Source organism: Halichoerus grypus, chromosome 2, assembly GCF_964656455.1.
Source record: "Halichoerus grypus chromosome 2, mHalGry1.hap1.1, whole genome shotgun sequence".
Classification (NCBI taxonomy): Eukaryota; Metazoa; Chordata; class Mammalia; order Carnivora; family Phocidae; genus Halichoerus; species Halichoerus grypus.
Window position 1 is genome coordinate 163,145,469 of NC_135713.1, and position 23,219 is coordinate 163,168,687.

Below are 23,219 nucleotides of genomic sequence, written 5' to 3' on the forward strand. Positions count from 1 at the left end.
ATCCAGCTTACCTGCCCCCCAAAATGAATGTTAACAAACACTAGACGTTGGCTGTAAACTCCCCATTTGTGGAAGAGGAGTGAAGGCCACAAGCTCAAGACCCTTTCTGACAGCATTTGAGCTGTCTCCCCGGTGGAGAGCCCAACTCCTGCAAATGTTGAAGAGTCTTTATGACAGCAACATCAAAGGATACAGAGCCAACAAGTGCACTACCTGTGTTATCTCCTCTGACACTCACAAAACCCCCAGAGGTAAGGAGAATTATTTTGTCGTTTTATCAGATGAAAAAAATGGTGAATTGAATTGCCTAAAGTCACACAGAGAGGTAGGACTCACACCTCGGCTCCGGAATTAGACTCTCAAGATTTAGTGGACAAAAGGGAGAAAGTTGGGGCAGGGGTGGGCAGGAAACCCTCCCCTTCTGACAGTGGTTACTTATGGGCTCTTGTCCATGAAAACAGGATCAGGAAGAAGTGTTTCTGTTGGTTTTGTCAGGTCTGAGCCTTTTCTGACTCCTGAAAGTGTGTGTGTGTGTGTGGGGGGGGACTTGCAGGAGTCCATCACCTCATAGAGGACCTACAGAGCCACCTTGGGCTCCCACACTCAAGGGTGTTAGTTAAGACGTCCCTTCAGAAAATTACGTTACTTCATTGTCAAAGCACCGGTGGCCTGAACTAGCAGGGATACTCAAAGCACTCAGAGGACTTTTGTTGGCTTTGTCTGCTACCACTGATGCCAGGGGGAGGCATTTTGTCTCGTGTATCCTGAAAGACTGTCCTCAGCACCATCATATGCTGGGAATTCTCAGAGCACAAACACTTCCCAGGAAGAGTAATTAGTGACGGGCATTGCCTAGAAACCTGGTGTCTTTCCAGGGAACTCAAGGCTGTCACGGCCTCTGGCATTCATGTTGATGCATGTCCTGCTTCTCTTCTGGGGAGGATAAGATACTGTCTGTCACCTCTTCCTCCTGGGCTTTTGCAAGAATCATCTCTCCCCATGATCACCTCCAACATCTTGCTCTGTGCTTCTACATCCTCAGTCCCTGACTGCTCAGCAACCCTCTCCTTGGGTTCTCTGTTTCTCTAGTTCCTGCAGTGATTATACCAATCTCATCCTTTTCTGGTGCTGCCTTTCTTACATTCCTTCATTTTCTAATTTTATCTCCTTGTGGTTGTCTCTGTGTACCAGATGGTCACTCCAAAATGTTGCCCTACTGATCACTTTATTTATATGTCCAAATATCTGTATTTATATGAAACAAAAGGTGCATATGCCTATTACTACAAAGAGTTAGTGCAACCTATACCCACTATACTAATCTTACCTCCCAATGAATATAGAACAAAGTGTTTGCATTAGTTCAAAATCCTACAGTTATGAACCCAAGCATCTTTTCCAGATTGATTTTCCTGCTTTAATCTGGTGCTTCTAATAAAGATATATAACTCATTTGCCCTGAAATATTCCTCAAATGTATAAGTAATTTGTCTTTGAAATTTTCTCCATGATAAGGAAATTGGACTTTATCTGTTAGGTGATGCTAAATAGCGAGTTATTTGAAGACATGTGTACAATCACATTTTTATATTATAAATATAATTTGGGGTCCAGTAAGCAGATCTCTCTATAAAGAAGCCTGCCTGAGAAAGGAATAACATAGATAGGAAATGGCATGGTAGCTAGAAAGAGTTACAAGATTGAGGAACGTTCACTGAATGATTAAATAGACTGTAATATGCTTAATGGTTAATGAGAAACAGCTGGTGGTGAGGGACATCCTGCAGAGAGCAAATAAGCTGAAAGAATGGTGGAGCAATATAGTTGAGGAAACAGAAATAAGAATGAGAGTATATGGGATGCATGGACACTTTTCTTCTGAGTCTTTGAGGCAAATGAAAAGGATGGGAGTAGGTGTATGGAGATGATGTCCAGGGCAAATATGAAGAAATATTATCTCTCTAACCCCAGAGATAACTGCTGTTCAACAATGGGTAATATATTCCTATTCAGGATGTATGTACTTTACCAGCATATGCATGTATTATTTTATGTGTTAAAATTTACACATATGGGGGCACCTGGGTGGCTCAGTCGTTAAGCGTCTGCCTTCGGCTCAGGTCATGGTCCCAGGGTCCTGGGATCGAGCCCCGCATCAGGCTCCCTGCTCTGCGGGAGGCCTGCTTCTCCCTCTCCCACTCCCTCTGCTTGTGTTCCCTCTCTCGCTGTGTCTCTCTCTGTCAAATAAATAAATAAAAATCTTAAAAAAAAAAAATTTACACATATGGTGTGATACACCAAATATCTTATGGAAACTCGTTTTTTTTCCATCACATTGTGGTTTTTAAAAATTGTTCCATGCGGAACACCTGGCTGGCTCAGTTGGATAGGCATCTGACTCTTGATTTCAGCTCAGGTCATGATCTCAGGGTTGTGGGATCAAGCCCAGTGTCAGACTCCACACTGAGTTACTTATGGGCTCTTGTCCATGAAAACAGGATCAGGAAGAAGTGTTTCTGTTGGTTTTGTCAGGTCTGAGCCTTTTCTGACTCCTGAAAGTGTGTGTGTGTGTGTGTGTGTGTGTGTGTGTTCTTTTGCAAGAATCATCGCTCCCTCTGCCCCTTTGCCCACTCTCTCTCAAAAATAAACAAATATTTGAAGTACCAGGGGAAGTAATTTTCATACCTATAGGGCATTCCTCTCTCCTTATGCTTTTCCTCTAATTGTCTCAGATCTTCTTTGCTCTTTGTTCTCCTGCATGAATTGTTGGGTCATTTTACCAAGGTCCAGTGTTAAAAGAAATCTGTGGTGTTTTTGTTTTTTTTTTAATTTTTTTTTTTTTTAGATTTTATTTATTTATTTGAGAGAGAGAGAATGAGAGAGAGCACATGAGAGGGGTGAGGGTCAGAGGGAGAAGCAGACTCCCTGCCGAGCATGGAGCCCGATGCGGGACTCGATCCCGGGACTCCAGCATCATGACCTGAGCCGAAAGCAGTCGCTTAACCAACTGAGCCACCCAGGCGCCCGAAATCTGTGGTGTTTTGACATGAATTGCAACAAATCATAGATTAATGGAACAGAATTGACATATCAGAAACATTGCTTATGTCTACATTTTTTACGATATTCTTCTTTTCCTTCAGCAAAGCTTTATAATTTTTGAATCCCAACTTGGACCTCATTTGTTAGAATTATTTCTAGATTCCTTAAATTTTCTGTTCATATTGGGAATAGGAATCTTTTAAAAATAATATTTTGCAATGTATTTTTAAAGTATACCAAAAGAATTGATTTTTCAACATTGACTTATATCAAATAAATTTTCTGAAACTTCGTAGTTTGTATAGGGAGTCTCTCGTGGATGTCTTCTGTAGACAATCATATTTTCTGTGAATTCTTTCGATTTTATTCTTTCTCTTCCAATTCTTATATGGTAATAATTTCCTCTAGTATTCTCTTCACAAATAGGACCACACTTCAAGTTTATGCTGAAGGCTCAAAATAAATTCCCTGCTGTATATGGATAAGTGGTCACATCTCCAAGGGTACCACAACATCAGCTCTGGCCCACAACTCCCTCCTGCTCTGAGTTCTTTTTCTTTCTTTACCTCTGTAATACCATTTCTTTCTTTTAGATTTGGCTATGTGTTTTTTTCTTTTCCGTTAATAATTAGCATAGATTGTCTATGTGTTTTAATAGGGATGTGACCTATCAACATCGGTTAAGTCTGTCATGTTGCCAACACAGTGTGTCTGTAATACTATACTTCTCTAGCATTTCAGGTAACCATAGTTTCTGAGCCATCCCATTTATTGAACCCTCCCAACTCTGAAATAACATGATTCTGTGTACACCAGGGTAAAGGGCATTTAAGGGAAAAAATCAAATTCATTTAAGTGCAGAGATGAAAAAGAATATCATTTTTAGGGGAAGATAATTTTACCTACTTCCCCTTGCCTACCATATTCAATGAGTACTATAGGAGACACTGAGAATTGGTAATTAGATTAATTACAATTAATTACAGATAGATTTAATTATTGAGTCAAGATCTCTTTAGAAAACCTAATGAATTACTGGGGTGCCTGGGTGGCTCAGTCAGTTAAGCATCTGCCTTTGGCTCAGGTCATGATCTCAGGGTCCTGGGATCTAGCCCAGTGTCTGGCTCCCTGCTCAGTGGGGAGTCTGCTTCTCCCTCTTCTTCTGCCCCTCCCCACCCCTGCTCATGCTCATGTACACACACACACACACTCTCTCTCTCTGTCTCCAATAAATAAATAAAATCTTTTTAAAAAACAGAAAACTTAGTGAATTACTTAGTATATCCTAGACTACAGTAACAAATGCATGTAAAATATGTAACAGTTTAAACAGAATAAATTTCTGTCTATTATATAGTGGTGCTAGTGGGTGTGTTGGTGGTGAGTGGCTTTCCTGAATGAAGAGTACCGAAGACACAGGCTCATTCCACCATGTGATTCCACCATCCCCTTCAGCCTCCTGGCCATTTGCATTCAACTGGCCCAAGGAGACAGAGAATTTGGAGGAAGAGCAGAACTGGAACATATGGATTGGCTAGAACTCAGACACATGCCACACTTCAGTGCAAGGGAAGCTGGGGTATGTAATCTAGCTCAGTGCCCAGGAAGAAGAGAACAAAGTGGATTTGGGTAATATTCTAGTAGTCTCTGACACACCTAGTATGCCTCAGAGTCTAGGTGGATGAAAGGAGGGAACCTTCTTCAGTCAAGAAACAATTAAGGGAGCACTACAATATTTCAGGGAGGAATTGATGGTGGTCAAAGCTAAAGCACTGAAACAATAAGTAGAAAACTTATGTATGAATTATTTAAAATGAAGAATCAACAAGATCAGATGTAGAGGTGAGGAATAACCTAAGTGACAATGCCTGGTAGCATCCTCCTTGTGAGAAGCCATGAAACAAGCCAGGTTATATTCAAACTATTGAGTACAAATGTATTGGTGCATAAAATAATATTCCAAATAATCTCTGTAAGGAAGATTAGAAATAAACAAGATATGCTTCTCTTTCTCATTTTGTTGTCTACTCAGGAAAGATGTGCAGAGGATGAGGTTCAGTTAGACATGTTGGTGGGATGACTGTTCATGGAAATGAGAAGAAAAGATCTAGTCCACATAGAGAGACCTAGAGTCTACTAAGCAGGAGATGAATCCACAATGGAATTGGATGAGTCACCAGAGGAAATAATTAAAAAAAGGTAAGGGAAGGTCAAAGAGAAAAAATATTATAATTCCATAAATTTAAGGGTTTGGAATAAAGATGAAACCTATTGAACGAAGTAGTGAATGTCTACTTTCAAAACTGGACACCTGGAGAGTAAACACCTAATTCTTCTTTTGCTACAACCTAAGGCCAGTAGTCTTAAAATTTACAATATTCCATGCCAGTTCAGACAGACACTAGTTACCTCCTGGCTGTGGGTTCATTCTCAGTCTGGCCAGTGGAACAATTTCTGATTGTTCATGGTGCTTTTGTACTAACCACTCCTTCCACTGGAGAGCTTTTTCCAAAGACTCCAAAACACTGTCCTTTCATTTCCATGTGTAATACAACTAGCGTGCAATACTGTCATCTCTATTAAGTTGTAAGGTGCTACAGAGCAGAGACTACATCATATATAACTAAATGGATAAATTGTTTTTCACATATTTATAATTTTTCCACAAAGCCTAACAAAGTTTCTAGCACATGGAAATTAGGTACACTGACAAACAGGGATTTCCCCTGCAATTTATTGGATTTAGCACACCTAAGTATAGACACAACAACCACAGGGGTCAAAAGTGATGGTTTAGGAAGACCATTACACACAGTAACTTTAGTCATAATTCTGGATTCCTTTCCTCTTTCTGCTGAAGGATCCATGAGAGGATGAGAGGAGACAACGAATCCTTTACCCTTGGTTTCATTCTCCTGGGAGTCAGTGGTCAGCAGCAACAGGAAGACTTCTTCTTCGTCCTCTTCCTGTTCATTTACCCCATCACATTGATTGGAAATCTGCTCATCATCTTGGCCATTCGCTCTGACATTCGCCTTCACAACCCCATGTATTTTTTCCTTGCCAGTCTCTCCTTTGTTGACATCCTCTTCTCCTCTGTAACCATCCCTAAAATGCTAGCCAACCATGTCTTAGGCAGCAAAGCCATCTCCTTTGGGGGATGCTTAACACAGATGTGTTTCATGTTAGCCTTGGGTAACACAGACAGCTATATGCTGGCTGTGATGGCATATGATCGTGCTGTGGCCATCAGCCGCCCACTTCATTACACAACAATTATGAGCCCACGGACTTGTGTCCTCCTGGTTGTTGGGTCTTGGGTGGTTGGAAACACCAATGCCCTCCCCCACGCTCTGCTCACAGCTAGTCTGTCCTTCTGTGGCAACAAGGAAGTAGCCAACTTCTACTGTGATATTGCCTCTTTACTCAAGCTGTCCTGTTCTGACATCCACTTTAATGTGAAGATGATGTACCTAGGCGTTGGTGTTTTCTCTGTGCCATTACTATGCATCATCATCTCCTATGTCCGGGTCTTTTCCACAGTCTTACGGGTTCCATCCACCAAGGGTGTGCTCAAAGCCTTCTCTACCTGTGGTTCCCACCTCACAGTTGTTTCTCTGTATTATGGGACAGTCATGGGCATGTATTTCCGCCCTCTAACTAGTTACAGCCTAAAGGATGCAGTGATAACTGTGATGTACACCGCAGTGACCCCAATGTTAAATCCTTTCATCTACAGTCTGAGAAACCGAGACATGAAGGCTGCCCTGGGGAAACTCTTCAGCAAAAGACTCTCCTCATAACCAATATGAGGTCATACTGGAGAGTCAGTTGGAGTCACCAATTAGGATGCAATTGAAAATTCAGCCCCAATGTCCTCCCCTTCCAAGGAGCCACCTTTGTTCTTTCCAGCCACCGAATTCCTCTTCTTGGAAATCTAACAGTTTCATGAGACTTCCTATTGAGATTGTTGATATGTACATGTTATTATTCCTTTTACAGCAAAGGAATATTGGGATCATGTCCCAGTTATGCTACTGACTAGCACTTCGCTTCCATACCTAAATAATAAAAATAAGAATTTCTTCCTTGTCTGTCCTAGGGTGTGAGGATCACAGTACTTCATGCTTTGAAAGCTATAAGTCCCTATTCAAGAGTCGATTTTCTTGCACTACTACATTTCATGATTCCGACTTTGCTTGCAAAATTTGAGGGCAAGACCTGTCTTAACACATCACTCTATTTGTCCCAAAGTTGGTCATTAAAGTGAACAAATAACTATTTGTGGAAGTGGAATGAAGGAATGCAATTGAAAAAACTTAATCTCATAATAATCAGACATGATAAGATTTGACATTAATTCCCATCTATCACATACCTGGTATTTCAGAAAGTTACTTTTTTATTTATGTTTGTTTATTTCTTTGTTTATTTTATTTTGTTATGTTAATCACCATACATTACATCATTAGTTATTGAAGTAGTGTTCCATGATTCATTGTTTGCATATAAAACCCAGTACTCCATTCACTATGGGCCCTCTTTAATGCCCATCACCAGGCTAACCCATCCCCCCACAATCCTCCCCTCTAGAACCCTCAGTTTGTTTCTCAGAGTCCATAATCTCTCATGGTTCATCTCCCCCCTCCGAATTCCCCCTCTTCAATAAAATATAAATTTTATTATGTTATGTTAATCACCATACATTACATCATTAGTTTTAGATGTAGTGTCCCATGATTCTTCTTTGTGCATAACACCCAGTGCTCCATGCAGAACGCGCCCTCCTTAATACCCATCATCAGGCTAACCCATCACCCACCCCCCTCCCGTCTAGAACCCTCAGTTTGTTCTTCAGAGTCCATAGTCTCTCATGGTTCTTCTCCCCCCTCCAATTTCCCCCCCTTCATTTTTCCCCGCCTGCTATCTTCTTCCTTTTTCTTTTTAAACATATAATGTATTATTTGTTTCAGAGGTACAGGTCTGTGATTCAACAGTCTTGCACAATTCACAGTGTTCACCAGAGAACATACCCTCCCCAATGTCTATCACCCAGCCACCCCATCCCTCCCATCCCCACCACTCCAGCAACCCTCAGTTTGTTTCCTGAGATTAAGAATTCCTCATATCAGTGAGGTCATATGATACATGTCTTTCTCTGACTGACTTATTTCGCTCAGCATAACACCCTCCAGTTCCAACCACGTTGTTGCAAATGGCAAGATTTCATTCCCTTTGATGGCTGCATAATATTCCACTGTACATATATATACAATATCTTCTGTATTCATTCATCTGTCGATGGACATCTGGGCTCTTTCCACAGTTTGGCTATTGTGGACATTGCTGCTATAAACATTGGGGTGCATGTACAACTTCGGATCCCTCCATTTGTATCTGGGGTAAATACCCAGTACTGCAAATGCTGGGTCAAGGGTAGCTCTATTTTCAACATTTTGAGGAACCTCCATACTGTTTTCCAGAGTGGCTACACAAGCTTGCATTCCCACCAACAGTGTAGGAGGGTTCCCCTTTCTCCACATCCCCGCCAACATCTGTCGTTTCCTGACTTGTTAATTTTAGCCATTCTGACTGGTGTGAGGTGGTATCTTATTGAGGTTTTGACTTGAATTTCCCTGATGCCGAGTGATGTTGAGCACTTTTTCATCTGTCTGTTGGCCATTTGGATGTCTTCTTTGGAAAAATGTCTGGTCATGTCTTCTGCCCATTACTTGATTGGGTTCTTTGTTCTTTGGGTGTTGAGTTTGATAAGTTCCTTATAGATTTTGGATACTAGCCCCTTATCTGATATGTCATTTGCAAATATCTTCTCCCATTCTGTCGGTTGTCTTTTGGTTTTGTGGACTGTTTCTTTTGCTGTGCAAAAGCTTTTTACCTTGATGAAGTCCCGATAGTTCATTTTTGCCGTTGCTTCCCTTGCCTTTGGCGATGTTTCTAGGAAGAAGTTGCTGTGGCTGAGGTTGAAGAGGTTGCTGCCTGTATTCTTCCTTAGGATTTTGATGGACTCCTGTCTCACACTGAGGTCTTTCAACCATTTGGAGTCTATTTTTGTGTGTGGTGTAAGGAAATGGTCCCGTTTCATTCTTCTGCATGTGGCTGTCCAATTTTCCCAACACCATTTGTTGAAGACACTGTCTTTTTTCCACTGGACATTCTTTCCTGCTTTGTCAAAGATTAGTTGACCATAGAGTTGAGGGTCCATTTCTGGGCTCTCTATTCTGTTCCATTGATCTAGGTGTCTGTTTTTGTGCCAGTACCATACTGTCTTGATGATGACAGCTTTGTAATAGAGCTGGAAGTCCGGAATTGTGGTGCCGCCAGTTTTGCTTTTCTTTTTCAACATTCCTCTGGCTATGCGGGGTCTTTTCTGGTTCCATACAAATTTTAGGATGATTTGTTCCATTTCTTTGAAAAAAGTGAATGGTATTTTGATGGGGATTGCATTGAATGTGTAGATTGCTCTAGGTGGCATTGACATCTTCACAATATTTGATCTTCCAATCCATGAGCATGGAACGTTTTTCCATTTCTTTGTGTCTTCCTCAATTTCTTTCATGAGTATTTCATAGTTTTCTGAGTACAGATCCTTTGCCTCTTTGGTTAGATTTATTCCTAGGTATCTTATGGCTTTGGGTGCAATTGTAAGTGGGATCGACCCCTTAATCTCTCTTTCTTCTGTCTTGTTGTTGGTGTATAGGAATGCCACCGATTTCTGGGCATTGATTTTATATCCTGCCAGTTTACTGAATCCCTGTATGAGTTCTACCATTTTTGGGGTGGAGTCTTTTGGGTTTTCCACATAAAATATCATATCATCTACAAAGAGTGAGAGTTTGACTTCTTCTTTGCCGATTTGGATGCCTTTGATTTCTTTTTGTTGTCTGATTGCTGTGGCTAGGACTTCTAATACTATGTTGAATGGCAGTGGGGATAGTGGACATCCCTGCCGCGTTCCTGACCTCAGGGGGAAAGCTCTCAGTTTTTCCCCATTGAGAATGATATTCGCTGTAGGTTTTTCATAGATGGCTTTTATGATATTGAGGTATGTACACTCTATCCCTATACTCTGAAGAGTTTTGATCAAGAAAGGATGCTGTACTTTGTCAAATGCTTTTTCTGCATCTATTGAGAGGATCATACAATTCTTGTTCTTTCACTAATGTTAACGTTGATTGATTTGTGGATGTTGCACCAACCTTGCAGCCCAGGGATAAATCTCACTTGGTTGTGGTAATAATCTTTTTAATGTACTGTTGGATCCTATTGCTAGTATTTTGGTGAGAATTTTTGCATCCATGTTCATCAAGGATATTGGTCTGTAATTCTCCTTTTTGATGGGGTCTTTGTCTGGTTTTGGGATCAAGGTAATGGTGACCTCATAAAACGAGTTTGGCACCTGGGTGGCTCCATCATTAGCGTCTGCCTTTGGCTAAGGTCATGGTCCCAGGATCCTGGGATTGAGCCCCTCACCGGGCTCCCTGCTCAGTGGGAAGCCTGCTTCTCCCTCTCCCGCTCCCCGTGCTTGTGTTCCCTCTCTCTCTGTGTCTCTCTCTGTCAAATAAATAAATACAATCTTAAAAAAAAAAAACGAGTTTGGAAGTTCTCCTTCCATTTCTATTTTTTGGAAAAGTTTCAGAAGAATAGGTATTAATTCTTCTTTAAATGTCTGGTAGAAGTCCCCTGGGAAACCATCTGGCCCTGAGCTTTTTTTGTTGGGAGATTTTTGATGACCGCTTCAATTTCCTTAGTGGTTATAGGTCTGTTCAGGTTTTCTATTTCTTCCTGGTTCAGTTTTGGTAGTTGATACATCTCTAGGAATGCATCCGTTTCTTCCATATTATCTAATTTGCTGGCATAGAGTTGCTCATAATATGTTCTTATAATTGTTTGTATTTCTTTGGAGTTGGTTATGATCTCTCCTCTTTCATTCATGATTTTGTTGATTTGGGTCATTTCTCTTTTCTTTTTGATAAGTCTGGCCAGGGGTTTATCTATCTTGTTAATTCTTTCAAAGAACCAGCTCCTAGTTTCATTGATCTGTCCTACTGTTCTTTTGGTTTCTATTTCATTGATTTCTGCTCTGATCTTATTATTACTCTTCTCCTGCTGGGTTCAGGCTTTATTTGCTGTTCTTTCTCCAGCTCCTTTAGGTGTGGGGTTTGGTTGTGTATTTGAGACCTTTCTTGTTTCTTGAGAAAGGCTTGTATTGCTATATAATTTCCTCTTAGGACTGCCTTTGCTGCATTGCAAAGATTTTGAACAATTGTGTTTTCATTTTCATTGGTTTCCATGAATTTTTTAAATTCTTCTTTAATTTCCTGGTTGACCCACTCATTCTTTAGTAGGATGCTCTTGAGCCTCCATGTATTTGGGTTCTTTCTGACTATCCTCTTGTCATTGAGTTCTAGTTTCAAAGCATTGTGGTCTGAAAATAGGCAGGGAATGATCCCAATATTTTGGTACTGGTTGAGACCTGATTTGTGACCTAGGATGTGATCAATTCTGGAGAATGTTCCATGGGCACTAGAGAAGAATGTGTATTCTGTTGCTTTGGGATGGAATTTTCTGAATCTATCTGTGAAGTCCATTTGGTCCAGTGTGTCATTTAAAGCCTTTATTTCCTTGTTGATCTTTTGCTTAGATGATCTGTCCATTTCAGTGAGGGGGGTGTTAAAGTCCCCCACTATTATTGTATTGTTGTCAATGTGTTTCTTTGCTTTTGTTATTAATTGGCTTATATAAGTGGTTGCTCCGATGTTAGGGGCATAGATATTTGCAATTGTTAGATCTTCTTGTTGGATAGACCCTTTAAGTATGATATAGTGTCCTTCTTCATCTCTTCTTATACTCTTTGGTTTAAAATCTAATTTGTCTGGGGGCGCCTGGGTGGCTCAGTCGTTAAGCATCTGCCTTCAGCTCTGGTCATGATCCCAGAGTCCTGGGATCGAGCCCCGCATTGGGCTCCCTACTCGGCAGGAAGCCTGCTTCTTCCTCTCCCACTCCACCTGCTTGTGTTCCCTCTCTCACTGTCTCTCTATATGTCAAATAAATAAATAAAATTTTTTAAAAAATCTAATTTGTCTGATATAAGGATTGCCACCCCAGCTTTCTTTTGGTGTCCATTAGCATGTAAATGGTTTCCCCCCCTCACTTTCAATCTAGGGGTGTCTTTGGGTCTAAAGTGAGTCTCTTGCAGATAGCATATCGATGGGTCTTGTTTTTTTCTCCAATCTGATAGGTTGTGTCTTTTGAATGGGGCATTTAGCCCATTTACATTCAGGGTAACTATTGAGAGATATGAAGTTAGTGCCATTGTATTGCCTGTAAGGTGACTGTTACTGTATATTGTCTGTGTTCCTTTCTGGTCTATGTTACCTGTAGGCTCTTTCTTTGCTTAGAGGACCCGTTTCAATATTTCTTGTGGGGCTGAATTCGTGTTTGCAAATTCCTTTAGTTTTTGTTTGTCCTGGAAGCTTTTTATCTCTCCTTCTATTTTCAATGACAGCCTAGCTGGATACAGTATTCTCGGCTGCATATTTTTCTCATTTAGTGCTCTAAAGATATCATGCCAGTCCTTTCTGGCCTGCCAGGTCTCTGTGGATAGGTCTGTTGTCAATGTAATGTTTCTAACATTGTAGGTTACAGATCTCTTCTCCTGAGCTGCTTTCAGGATTTTCTCTTTGTGTCTGAGACTTGTAAGTTTTACTATTAGATGTCAGGGTGTTGACCTATTTTTATTGATTTTTGAGAGGGGTTCTCTGTGCCTCCTGGATTTTGATGCCTGTTTTCTTCCCCAAATTAGGGACGTTCTCTGCTATAATTTTCTCCAATATACCTTCTGCCCCCCTCTCTCTTTCTTATTCTTCTGGGATTCTAATTATTCTAATATTGTTTTGTGTTATGGTATCATTTATCCCTCGAATTCTGCCCTCATAATCCAGTAGTTGCTCATCTCTCTTTTTGTCAGCTTCTTTATTTTCCATCATTTGGTCTTCTATATCACTAATTCTTTATTCTGCCTCATTTATCCTAGCAGTTAGAGCCCCATTTTTGATTGCACCTCATTGATAGCCTTTTTGATTTTGACTTGGTTAGATTTTAGTTCTTTTATTTCTCCAGAAAGGGTTTCTCTAATAACTTCCATGCTTTTTTCAAGCCCAGCTAGTATCTTTAAAATCATCATTCTGACCTCTAGTTCCGACGTCTTACTAATGTCCATATTGATTAGGTCCCTGGCAGTCCATACTGTTTCTTGTCCTTTTTTTTTTGAGGTAATTTTTTCTATCTTGTCACTTTGTCTAGAGGAGAATAGATGAATGAGAGAACAAAATGCTAACAAGGTAATAATGACCCCAGAAAAATATACACTAAACAAATCAGAAGAGACCTGAAACCAGGGGAAAAGAAAGAAAAAAGAAAAATATAAAGAAAAAAAAAGAATATGATCAAATATGATCAGACTGGTGCATAGATCATTGCCACACACTAGATTTTGGGCGTATTTTGATCTGTTAGAAGAAAATGTCCCCCCAAATTTTAAAGAATGAAAAACTTATATATGTACCAAAATAAGGGTTAATACGATGAAGGTATGGAATATGACTGTAAAGACGAAAACTATAAAAATTTTATAAAAGGAATTGATAGATCAGAAGTTGGTTGAAAAAAGAAAGAAGAGGAAATTGAAAAATAAAATAAAAAGGGAGAGAATGTGATCAGGCAGGAGACTAGAAAAAAGCCATACACTGGAGATTTAGGGTATATTTTGATCTGTTAGAAGAAATTGTATCCCAAAATTTTAAACAGAGAACAACTTATATATATATATATATATATATATATATATACCAAAAATAAGGTTAACTACTATGAAGGGATAGAATATGACTCTAAAAATGAAAAATAAAAAAGATTTTTTTAAAAAGGGATTGATAAGATGTTGGTTGAAAAAGGGAAAAAGAAAAATTCCAAAAAAAAAAAAGAAAATAAAGAAAATTAAAAACATTAACATTAAAAGACTAAAGAATCAGGGGGAGAAAAGCCATGAATTCTAGGTGCTGTATTCCCCTAGTGCTGACGTTCTGCCATTCTCATTGTTCGGTAAACTTGGTCTTGGCTGGCTGTTCTTGCTGATCTTCTGGGGGAGGGGCCTGTTGACGTGGTTCTCAAATGTCTTTGCCAGAGGTGGAATTGCCCCGCCCTTGCTGGAGGGGGAGGGGCTACGTAATGTGCTCGGGTTTGCTCTCCAGAGCTTTCGTTCCCTGCAAGCTCTCCATACAGCTTTGGAGGATGAGAGTGAAAATGGCGGCCTCTCAATCTCTGCCCCAGAGGAGCCGAGAACTTGGGGCCCCACTCCTCAGTGAGCCCCCAGAGAAAACCAGTCAGTCACTTCCATCTCCCCAGTTTCCGGCCACACTCCATGCTCACCCGGCCTGTGACCACGCGATTCTATCTCTGGCACATGACCCCATGTGGAGTCTCCAAACCCAGCAGATCCCTGCAGTGCGCTCCTGCGCCAATGCTCCTGGAGGTGGAAGGGAAGTCTCCCCAGACCTGCCGCCTGTTGGGTCCCTGCTGGAAGGGCAGTGGCCTGACTGCCGCAGATCACAGTTTATGGCAACCCTGAGCTAAGAGCCCACTCCTCGGCTCCATCTCTGCAGCCGGCTTCCCTGCTCTGATACCTGGGAGCTCCTCCGCACTCAGACACCCCTGGTCTTCCTGGACCCCGAGGGTCCTGAGACCACACTGTCCCAGCGAGAGTTCCACACACCGCGTAGCCACTGGAGCAAGATCCCTCAGTGGAGCAGACTTCTAAAATTTCGGATTTTGTGTTCTGCTGCTCTATCACTTGCTGCTAGTGGCTGATGGAGGCCCCCTCCCCACTGTCTATCTTCCCGAATATCGCCTCAGATTCACTTCTCTGAACGACCTACCTTCCAGAAAGTGGTCGCTTTTCTGTTCAGAGAGTTGTTGCTATTCTTTTCTTTGATCTCCTGTTGAGTTCGTAGGTGTTCAGAGTGGTTTCATTCCTATCTAGCTGAATTACTGGGACCAGACAAAATTTAGGTCTCCGACTCCTCCATCATCTTCTACATGTTCGGAAGTTACTTTTTTAAAAAAGAGATTGATTTATTTTAGAGAGAGAAAGCATGTGTGTGCAAAGTTGGGGGAGGGGCAGAAGGGGTGGGAGAGAGAGAATCTCAAGCAGACTCTGTACTGAGTGCATGATCTCACAACCCCAAGATAATGACCTGAAGTGAAAGCAAGAGTCAGACACTTAAGCTAATGAGCCACCCAGGTTCGCCTCAGAAAGCTACTTTCAATCAATTTAGGAAAGGAAAATCATACCCAATATTTTTAAAATTTTTAAATTTTTTGAGTATAGTTGATACATAATTTACATAATTTCAAGTGTGAAACACAGTGACTTGACAAGTTTATCCAACACTATGATCATCACAAGAGTAGCTACCATCTGTTGCCATACAATGCTATTACAGTATCATTGACTATATTCTTTATGCTGTATATTTTATTCCTGTGACTTATTCATTCCATCACTGGAAGCTTCTATTTCCTACTCTCCTTCACCTATTTTGTCTATCCCATTGGTATACAAATGGATATGGAGCAGGTAAAACACACACACACACACAGAATATTAGACAGCCATAAAAAAGAATGAGATCGTGTCATTTGCAAAAACATGGATGAACCTAGAGGGTATTATGCTAAGTGAAATAAGTTAGACTAAGAAAGACAAAAACCATATGATTTCACTCATTTGTAGAATCTAAAAAAAAAAATGAATAAACAAACATACCCATTATTTTTCAATAAAAATTATTTAAGGGGGGCGGAGCAAGATGGCAGAGGAGTAGGAGACCTGGATTTCCTCTGGTCTCAGGAATTCAGCTGGATGGGGATCAAACCATTCTGAACACCTACAGACTCACCAGGTGATGGAAGAAAAGAATGGCAACAACTCTCTGAACAGAGAAGCGATCACTTTCTGGAAGGTCTTTTCTGATTTGTTTAGAGTATATTTTCTGGGAATGTTGTTACCCTGTTAGCATTTTGTTCTCTCATTCATCTATTCTCCTCTGGACAAAATGACAAGACGGAAAAAATCACCTCAACAAAAAGAAAAAGAGGAAGTACCGACTCCCAGGGACCTACTCAATACAGACATTAGTACGATGTCGGATCTAGAGTTCAGAATCATCACTTTAAAGATACTAGCTGGGCTTGAAAAAAGCATGGAAGTTATTAGAGAAACCCTTTCTGGAGAAATAAAAGAACTAAAATCTAACGAAGTCAAAATCAAAAAGGCTATTAATGAGGTGCAATCAAATATGGAGACGATAACTGCTAGGATAAATGAGGCAGAAGAGGGAATCAGTGATATAAAAGACCAAGTGATGGAAAATCAAGAACCTGAGAAAAAGAGAGATAAACAACTACTGGATCATGAGGGCAGAATTCGAGAGATAAGTGATACCATAAGATGAAACAACATTAGAATAATTGGGATCCCAGAAGAAGAAGAAAGAGAGAGAGGGGCAGAAGGTATATTGGAGCAAATTATAGCAGAGAACGTCCCTAATTTGGGGAAGGAAACAGGCATCAAAATCCGGGAGGCACAGAGAACCCCCATCAAAATCAATAAAAATAGGTCAACTCCCCCGACATCCAATAGTAAAACTTACAAGTCTCAGACACAAAGAGAAAATCCTGAAAGCAGCTCGGGAGAAGAGATCTGTAACCTACAATGGTAGAAACATTAGATTGGCAACAAACCTATCCACAGAGACCTGGCAGGCCAGAAAGGACTGGCAGGATATATTCAGAGCACTAAATAAGAAAAATATGCAGCCAAGAATACTATATCCAGCTCGGCTGTATTGAAAATAGAAGGAGAGATAAAAAGATTCCAGGACAAACAAAAACTAAAGGCATTTGAAAACACAAAACCAGCCTTACAAGAAATCTTGAAAGGCGTCCTCTAAGCAAAGAGAGAGCCTAAAAGCAACATAGACCAGAAAGGAACACAGACAATATACAGTAACAGTCCCCTTACAGGCAATACAATGGCACTAAATTCCTGTCTTTCAATAGTTACCTTGAATGTAAATGGGCTAAAGGCCCCAATCAAAAGACACAGGCTATCAGATTGGATTAAAAAACAAGACCCATCGATATGCTGTCTGCAAGAGACTCATTTTAGAACCAAAGACACCCCCAGATGGAAAGTGAGGGGGTGGAAAACCATTTACCATGCTAATGGACACCAAAAGAAAGCTGGGGTGGCAATCCTTATATCAGACAAATTAGATTTTAAACCAAAGACTGTAATAAGAGATGAGGAAGGACACTATATCCTTCTTAAAGGGTCTATCCAACAAGACGATCTAACAATTGTAAATGTCTATGCCCCCAACATGGGAGCAGCCAATTATATAAGGCAATTAATAACAAAAGCAAAGAAACACATTGACAACAATACAATAATAGTGGGGGTCTTTAACATCCACCTCACTGAAATGGACAGATCATCTAAGCAAAAGATCAACAAGGAAATAAAGACTTTAAACGACACACTGGACCAAATGGACTTCACAGACATATTCAGAACATTCCATCCCAAAGCAACGGAATATACATTCTTCTTTAGTGCCCATGGAACATTCTCCAGAATCGATCACATTCTAGGTCACAAATCAGGTATGAACCAGTACCAAAAGATTGGGATTATTCCCTGCATAATTTCAGACCACAATGCTTTGAAACTAGAACTCAATCACAAGAGGAAAGTCGGAAAGAACTCAAATATATGGAGGCTAAAGAGCATCCTACTAAAGAATGAATGGGTCAACCAGGAAATTAAAGAAGAATTAAAAAAATACATGGAAACCAATGAAAATGAAAACACAGCTATTCAATATCTTTGGGATGCTGCAAAGGCAGTCCTAAGAGGAAAGTATATAGCAATACAAGCCTTTCTCAAGAAACAAGAATGGTCTCAAGTACACAACCTAACCCTACACCTGAAGGAGCTAGAGAAAAAACAGGAAATAAATCCTAAACCCAGCAGGAGAAGAGAAATAATAAAGATCAGAGCAGAAATCAAGAAATAGAAACCAAAAGAACAGTAGAACAGATCAATGAAATGAGGGCTGGTTCTTTGAAATAATTAACAAGATTGATAAACCCCTGGCCAGACTTATCAAAAAAAAAAAGAGAAATGGGTCAGGAACGCGGCAGGGATGTCCACTATCACCACTGCTATTCAACATAGTATTGGAAGTCCTAGCCACAGCAATCAGACAACAAAAAGAAATCAAAGGCATCCAAATTGGCAAAGAAGAAGTCAAACTCTCACTCTTTGCAGATGATATGATACTTTATGTGGAAAATCCCAAATACTCCACCGCAAAACTGCTAGAACTCATACAGGAATTCAGTCAAGTGGTAGGATATAAAATCAATGCACAAAAGTCAGTGGCATTCCTATACACCAACAACAAGTCAGAAGAAAGAGAAATTAAGGAGTCGATCCCATTTACAATTGCACCCAAAACCATAAGATACCTAGGAATAAATCTAACCAAAGAGGCAAAAGATCTGTACTCAGAAAACTATAAAATACTCATGAAAGAAATTGAGGAAGACACTAAGAAATGGAAAAACGTTCCATGCTCATGGATTGGAAGAACAAATATTGTGAAGAAGTCAATCCTACCTAGAGCAATCTACACATTCAATGCAATCCCCATCAAAATACCATCCACTTTCTTCAAAGAAATGGAACAAATCATCCTAAAATTTTTATGGAACCAGAAAAGACCCCGCATAGCCAGAGGAATGTTGAAAAAGAAAAGCAAAGCTGGTGGCATCACAATTCCGGACTTCCAGCTCTAATACAAAGCTGTCAGCATCAAGACAGTATGGTACTGGCACAAACACAGACACCTAGATCAATGGAACAGAATAGAGAGCCCAGAAATGGACCCTCAACTCTATGGTCAACTAATCTTTGACAAAGCAGGAAAGAATGTCCAGTGGAAAAAAGACAGTGTCTTCAACAAATGGTGTTGGGAAAATTGGACAGCCACATGCAGAAGAATGAAACGGGACCATTTCCTTACACCACACACAAAAATAGACTCCAAATGGTTGAAAGACCTCAATGTGAGACAGGAGTCCATCAAAATCCTAAAGGAGAACACAGGCAGCAACCTCTTCGACCTCAGCCACAGCAACTTCTTCCTAGAAACATCGCCAAAGGCAAGGGAAGCAAGGGCAAAAATGAACTATTGGGACTTCATCAAGATAAAAAGCTTTTGCAAAGCAAAGGAAACAGTCAACAAAACCAAAAGACAACTGACAGAATGGGAGAAGATATTTGCAAATGACATATCAGATAAAGGGCTAGTATCCAAAATCTATAAAGAACTCATCAAACTCAACACCAAAAGAACAAAGAATCCAATCAAGAAATGGGCAGAAGACATGAACAGACATTTTTCCAAAGAAGACATCCAAATGGCCAACAGACACATGAAAAAGTGTTCAATATCGCTCGGCATCAGGGAAATCCAAATCAAAACCTCAATGAGATACGACTTCACACCAGTCAGAATGGCTAAAATTAACAAGTCAGGAAATGACAGATGTTGGCGGGGATGCAGAGAAAGGGGAACCCTCCTACACTGTTGGTGGGAATGCAAGCTGGTGCAGCCACTCTGGAAAACAGTATGGAGGTTCCTCAAAAAGTTGAAAATAGAGCTACCATATGATCCAGCAATTGCACTAGTGGGTATTTACCCCAAAGATACAAAAGTAGGGACCCGAAAGGGTACGTGCACCCCGATGTTTATAGCAGCAATGTCCACAATAGCCAAACTGTGGAAAGAGCCAAGATGTCCATCAACAGATGAATGGATAAAGAAGAGGTGGTATATATATACAATGGAATATTATGCGGCCATCAAAAGGAATAAGATCTTGCCATTTACAACGACGTGGATGGAACTGGAGGGTATTATGCTGAGCGAAATAAGTCAAACAGAGAAAGACATGTATCATATGACCTCACTGATATGAGGAATTCTTAATCTCAGGAAACAAACTGAGGGTTGCTGGAGTGGGGGGTGGGGTGGGAGGGATGGGGTGACTGGTGATGGACACTGCGGAGGGTATGTGTTCTGGTAAACGCTGTGAATTGTGCAAGACTGTTGAATCTCACATCTGTACCTCTGAAACAAATAATGCAATATATGTTAAGAGAGGAAAAAAAGAAGAAGAAGAATGTAGCAGGAGGGGAAGAATGAAGGGGGGGAAATCGGAGGGGGAGAAGAACCATGAGAGACGATGGACTCTGAACAACAAACTGAGGGTTCTAGAGGGGAGGGGGTTGGGAGGATGGGTTAGCCTGGTGATGGGTATTGAGGAGGGCACGTTCTGCATGGAGCACTGGGTGTTATGCACAAACAATGAATCATGGAACACTATATCTAAAACTAATGACGTAATGTATGGGGATTAACATAACTTTAAAAAAATTAAAAAAAAAAAAAAAAAAAAGCTTCCAGGACAAACAAAAACTACAGGAATTTGTAAACATGAAACCAGCCCTACAAGAAATATTGAAAGGGGTCCTCTAAGCAAAGAGAGACCCTAAAAGCAACATAGACCAGAAAGGAACACAAACAATATACAGTAACAGTCACTTTACAGGCAATACAATGGCACTAAATTCCTATCTTTCAATAGTTACCCTGAATGTAAATGGGCTAAATGCCCCAATCAAAAGATACAGGCTATCAGATTGGATTAAAAAACAAGACCCATCGATATGCTGTCTGCAAGAGACTCATTTTAGACCCAAAGACACCCCCAGATGGAAAGTGAGGGGATGGAAAACCGTTTACCATGCTAATGGACACCAAAAGAAAGCTGGGGTGGCAATCCTTATATCAGACAAATTAGATTTTAAACCAAAGACTGTAATAAGAGATGAGGAAGGACACTATATCCTACTTAAAGGGTCTATCCAACAAGACGATCTAACAATTGTAAATGTCTATGCCCCCAACATGGGAGCAGCCAATTATATAAGGCAATTAATAACAAAAGCAAAGAAACACATCGACAACAATACAATAATAGTGGGGGACTTTAACACCCCCCCTCACTGAAATGGACAGATCATCTAAGCAAAAGATCAACAAGGAAATAAAGACTTTAAATGACACACTGGACCAAATGGACTTCACAGACATATTCAGAACATTCCATCCCAAAGCAACGGAATACACATTCTTCTCTAGTGCCCATGGAACATTCTCCAGAATAGATCACATCCTAGGTCATAAATCAGGTCTCAACCGGTACCAGAAGATTGGGATCATCCCCTGCCTATTTTCAGACCACAATGCTTTGAAACTAGAACTCAATCACAAGAGGAAAGTCGGAAAGAACTCAAATACATGGAGGCTAAAGAGCATCCTACTAAAGAATGAATGGGTCAACCAGGAAATTAAAGAAGAATTTAAAAAATTCATGGACCAATGAAAATGAAAACACAACTGTTCAAAATCTTTGGGATACAGCAAAGGCAGTCCTAAGAGGAAAGTATATAGCAATACAAGCCTTTCTCAAGAAACAAGAAAGGTCTCAAGTACACAACCGAACCCTACACCTAAAGGAGCTGGAGAAAGAACAGCAAATAAAGCCTAAACCCAGCAGGAGAAGAGAAATAATAAAGATCAGAGCAGAAATCAATGAAATAGAAACCAAAAGAACAGTAGAACAGATCAACGAAACTAGGAGCTGGTTCTTTGAAAGAATTAACAAGATTGATAAGCCCCTGGCCAGACTTATCAAAAAGAAAAGAGAAATGACCCAAATCAACAAAATCATGAATGAAAGAGGAGAGTTCACAACCAACACCAAAGAAATAGAAACAATTATTAGAACATATTATGAGCAACTCTATGCCAGCAAATTAGATAACCTGGAAGTAATGGATGCATTCCTAGAGATGTATCAACTACCAAAACTGAACCAGGAAGAAATAGAACACCTGAACAGACCTATAACCACTAAGGAAATTGAAGCAGTCATCAAAAATCTCCCAAAACACAAAAGCCCAGGGCCAGATGGCTTCCCAGGGGAATTCTACCAACATTTCAAGAAGAATACCTATCCTTCTGAAACTGTTCCAAAAAATAGAAATGGAAGGAAAACTTCCAAACTCATTTTATGAGGCCAGCATTACCTTGATCCCCAAAACCAGACAAAGACCCCATCAAAAAGGAGAATTACAGACCAATATCCCTGATGAACATGGATGCAAAAATTCTCACCAAAATACTAGCCAATAGGATCCAACAGTACATTAAAAGGATTATTCACCACGACCAAGTCGGATTTATCCCTGGGCTGCAAGGTTGGTTCAACATCCGCAAATCAATCAATGTGATACAATACATTAACAAAAGAAAGAACAAGAATCATAGGATCCTCTCAATAGATGCAGAAAAAGCATTTGACAAAGTACAGCATCCTTTCTTGATCAAAACTCTTCAGAGTATAGGGATAGAGGGTACATACCTCAATATCATAAAAGCCATCTATGAAAAACCTACAGCGAATATCATTCTCAATGGGGAAAAACTGAGAGCTTTCCCCCTGAGGTCAGGAACGCGGCAGGGATGTCCACTATCACCACTGCTATTCAACATAGTATTGGAAGTCCTAGCCACAGCAATCAGACAACAAAAAGAAATCAAAGGCATCCAAATCGGCAAAGAAGAAGTCAAACTCTCACTCTTTGCAGATGATATGATACTTTATCTGGAAAACCCAATAGACTCCACCCCAAAACTGCTAGAACTCATACAGGACTTCAGTCAAGTGGCAGGATATAAAATCAATGCACAGAAGTCAGTGGCATTCCTATACACCAACAACAAGTCAGAAGAAAGAGAAATTAAGGAGTCGATCCCATTTACAATTGCACCCAAAACCATAAGATACCTAGGAATAAATCTAACCAAAGAGGCAAAGGATCTGTACTCAGAAAACTATAAAATACTCATGAAAGAAATTGAGGAAGACACAAAGAAATGGAAAAACGTTCCATGCTCATG

General features: G+C 40.3%; 1 protein-coding gene across 1 annotated transcript; it reads left to right on the forward strand.

The window, feature by feature from the left end:
* The first annotated feature begins 5,915 nt into the window (after positions 1–5,915).
* Positions 5,916–6,845, forward strand: LOC118525770 (olfactory receptor 1A1). The gene has a single exon (XM_036076646.2). The coding sequence runs from the start codon at positions 5,916–5,918 to the stop codon at positions 6,843–6,845; it is 930 nt and encodes a 309-aa protein (XP_035932539.1).
* Positions 6,846–23,219: the final 16,374 nt, after the last annotated feature.

Coding starts and splice junctions, on each gene's coding strand:
- LOC118525770 (XM_036076646.2), top strand. CDS start 5,916: ATGAGAGGAGACAACGAATCCTTTACCCTTGGTTTCATTCTCCTGGGA.